Source organism: Biomphalaria glabrata, chromosome 9, assembly GCF_947242115.1.
Source record: "Biomphalaria glabrata chromosome 9, xgBioGlab47.1, whole genome shotgun sequence".
Taxonomy (NCBI): Eukaryota; Metazoa; Mollusca; class Gastropoda; family Planorbidae; genus Biomphalaria; species Biomphalaria glabrata.
This window is the reverse complement of record NC_074719.1, coordinates 12288440-12292124: the sequence shown is the minus strand read 5'-3', so window position 1 is coordinate 12292124 and position 3685 is coordinate 12288440. Positions and strand designations below refer to the sequence as shown.

General features: G+C 38.3%; 1 protein-coding gene across 1 annotated transcript; it reads left to right on the top strand.

Annotated features, from left to right (window-relative positions):
* The first annotated feature begins 2665 nt into the window (after positions 1 to 2665).
* Positions 2666 to 3685, top strand: LOC106061104 (uncharacterized). Its single transcript, XM_013219167.2, has one exon. It carries the CDS (start codon positions 2666 to 2668, stop codon positions 3683 to 3685), a length of 1020 nt encoding a protein of 339 aa, XP_013074621.2.

Sequence of the window (3685 nt, the reverse complement as noted above, 5' to 3'; positions counted from 1 at the left end):
AAGCTTAAGACTTGTCTCTGCTAAACATGAGGCTAGTGTTTTTTAAGCAATGTGTTAGTTAGTGTGTCATCTGACTGATCAAATACGTGAGTTTATCGTAACACCTACATTAAGGTGGCATCAGTGCATTCAGTGCCCAAAGACCAGTTACAATGGTACACCGGTTTGACTAGAAGACGAGTCAGGAGAGCGGTGTGTCAGTACAAAGAAGTGAAATTGACATAAGTGTCCGTGTTGACCGGTGTAAAGAATCAGATCACTAGTTGACAAAACGATTGTGTTTTTAGAAGCCCGATGTGTGACTCAGCTGGTCAAGTGGCCACTTAGTAGGCCAGTATTCGCCTACGCAAGGCCAATCTATGTCTCTGTAAATCAGTTTGTATCGCAGCAAACGTACATTTCAGCATATCTGTGCGTGTCTCCACAGGTTGATGTGCGTTCTAGCAGAAGGTTAGTTGGCGACTACACACACACTTGTCGGTGTTTCATCACTGTACGTCGCCGAAGACTAAGCCACGTCTCTGTTCACTGTAGGAGAAAGTGAAATGCAAAAATGAGTCATAAAATTTGGTTTTCAAGTTTTCTGCGTTGCACAAACGAAGTGAAATTGTATCAATTAGTTTGGATCGGTCATGTAATTAAATTTGTAGTAGATCTAGACCGATAATAAATCTGTGCGATTAGAAATATTTTTATCAATTATTTTTGTTTAGCGCTATTTCACGCTTTTAGCTTTCTCACTACGCTGTTATCCTATCACTTGTCTGGACCAGTTGGGAAACATGAGGGAGAAGGGAGAGAGAGGGAGATCTGGCTGGACTTGACCGTAATTGGTTTTTAAAAGCATTTACAAAAAAAAAAGTGTACGACCTGAAATTGAACTCGTGCCTCACGTCCCGTGCTATCCACTCTGCCAGCGAGGTACTTATGACTACAGTAGATCGTGTAGTTATATAGTGTTTGTTTCAATTTAGAGCAGCGACCTATAAAGGGGACTAATTCAGTTTATACCACCACGTCAGTCAAGTACAATTTCGTTCCTTTATTCAAGATACCAAACAAAATAATTAATTACCAATAGTTAATTAACTAATTGGTTAAGTTTTTTTTAATTGATTCTTGTGTTGTCAGGTAAAAGGAATAATTGTGCAAAATCAGACAGATGGACTGACAGACAAATACATAATCAAATAAAATCACATTTTAAGTGTAGGACTACTAATAATGAATTACAATCAACAAAGTCCAACTCAGTAATTGGACAACTACAAAGGTTGGTTTCAAGTTCAGAATTAAATCGCCATAGAAACGAAAGAATTCTTAGACTATGTCATTGATCATTTGTAAAGACTTTACTAAGGAAACAGATAACTTTGAGACTTATAGAATTTGTTTTTTTTTTTTTACTGTTTACGATACAACCAAAACGAGCGGAAAAAAAACAATTTGCTATATATTATGTGCTAGTCTAAAAATGTTTCTTTTGTCGAAATAAATTCACACAATATTTGTCTTTATCATTCTTCAATAAAAAAATGAAATGTAAAAAACATAGAATTTGATCTAGTTAAAAACTCTAAAAAGAACTATAACACCAATCCGTCTCGTTGTTAAGCGGCTAGATACAGTAAATTAAACCAACAATTAGAATGCACGGACCTATCTATTAACCTGAGTCATGGACTAGCCTAAGTTATAGTGATGTTAATGGTTTTATAGGTTTGATGGCTTTGTGTGTTTTACTGCATTGTTAATGACTTTCAAGCGACCATCGTAGCTGCACTAATTCTATACATTTATGAGCAAACTATTAGTTCAAGTTTGCTTGTTAATGATGGACTTTTCCCAAGAATGTAAACCAATAATTTTGTCTAAAGTCTTAATTTTGAGGGCAGAACATTGATTTAAAAATGTATCAGCATTTGATGTTGAAAGGGAGATAACTAATGACCATGTTTACAAAATTGTGAAAATACAGCAATATCAAAAAGTAGATCCTGCGGATGGATATAGATCAAACTTGAGAAAAGCAGTGATCATTTCCTTCAACTTAGGATAGAAATCTGAAAGATCCAATAATTATTATAATTACTGCCACTTGATTTGGCTTATAATTATCTGAGAAAATTGCACTAACAGCGAAGTGTAAATGTCAATCTTAATCTTCCAATTTTTTAAACAATGAAAATTCTAAATGTTGACTAGGGTCTCTATTTAAAACAAATCTCCTATAATTAAAACTTTAATAAAAAGTCAATAATCAATCAGTTTCTTTGAGGTCACGTGTACATCAGTCTAGTGTTTATAAAAACTAGAGTATTTCTGTTTACTTCATTGTCGTGAGAAGCTCTAGTGACTACAGCGAAGGCCAGGGCCATGTTTTCTTGCTATATTCTGATATCTCTGGTGAATCATAAAATCTTCATCGTAGTATGTTTTTTATTTTGTTTTAAGTGTTAATGAATTATAACAGATATTAGGCAGAGAACGGATTTTAGAATTCTGCGTTAAAAAAGTTATTCTCCACAGACACATCAATGTTATATTGCAATGTCATATTTGAACTGACTTAGTCAAAAGTTATTTCCCACAGAGACATCAATGTGTTATTTGTAGCCTACACGAAAAGACCATGTCTGTGTCTTGACCAAAACCTTCTGGAACAATGAATGTGTCCAGTGCTAAGAATGACTTAGCGGTGACCTCCGCTATCAATGATGGTGTGTACTCTCTCTCCATGCAGCTGCTTCATGTCGTCATGTTTATATTTAGCCTCTCGGGCATGCTGACCAACATCATCAACGTCATGGTCTTTGTGAAACAAGGCGTGACCTCGGACAGCATCACTTTCTCCTTCTTCACCATGTCCCTCTCAGACCTTCTGTCCAGCGTGCTGCTTCTTCCCTGGCCGCTATGCACATTTATGGACAGCTTGAAGTCCATCACGTCGAAAAATTGCTACACGATCACAGCCTTGGCCACCAGCAATCCTCACGCGATCTTCACCAAGTTAACATGTCTAATTCAGACTTACATCAGCGCAGAGAGAGCGTTCTGTGTAGTTTTCCCGCTCCACGTTAAAAGTGTGATCAAGACAAAGAACACGGTCATTATCAATTTAATCCTGTGCTGTGTCATATTTATAATATACGTTCCGTATTATGGCGAAGCGAAATTCGTCTGGGGACGTGACGCTGAGAACTCGACTGTAGTTCTGTGGTACGAGACACGCCAAGGAAAAGCGCTTCACTCTTTGATCTACATCATCGGGGGTCTGATCATGCCCAATGTGGCGATTGTGTTGAACAGCCTGGCGACGGTCATCATCGTCACACGCCTGAACCTAAACCGGCAGTGGAGGCAAAAACTGTCCTCAGCCCAAAGCGCGGCTGACACGAAGTTCCAAGGGATGTCGTCCAAGAGTCTTGAAGTCAGCAAAACTGTCACAGTCATTACCACTATGTACATAGTGACATTTGTATGCGGTCAGCTGACCGCCATGACGGCCTTCGCTTTACCAGAGGTCACCATGGAGGGCGCCAATGAACACCTCTACTACGTAGTGTACGCCCTCAGATTCGACACTGACGCCTTTCATGCGTCGGTCAATATGTTCTTCTACCTCAAAATGAGCTCAAAATATCGGGAGGTTTTCAATACAATTTTCTATAGCCTTAAGAAATAA

Bases quoted from the DNA above. Each gene is read 5' to 3' on its own strand.
- LOC106061104 (XM_013219167.2), top strand. From the start codon at position 2,666: ATGAATGTGTCCAGTGCTAAGAATGACTTAGCGGTGACCTCCGCTATC.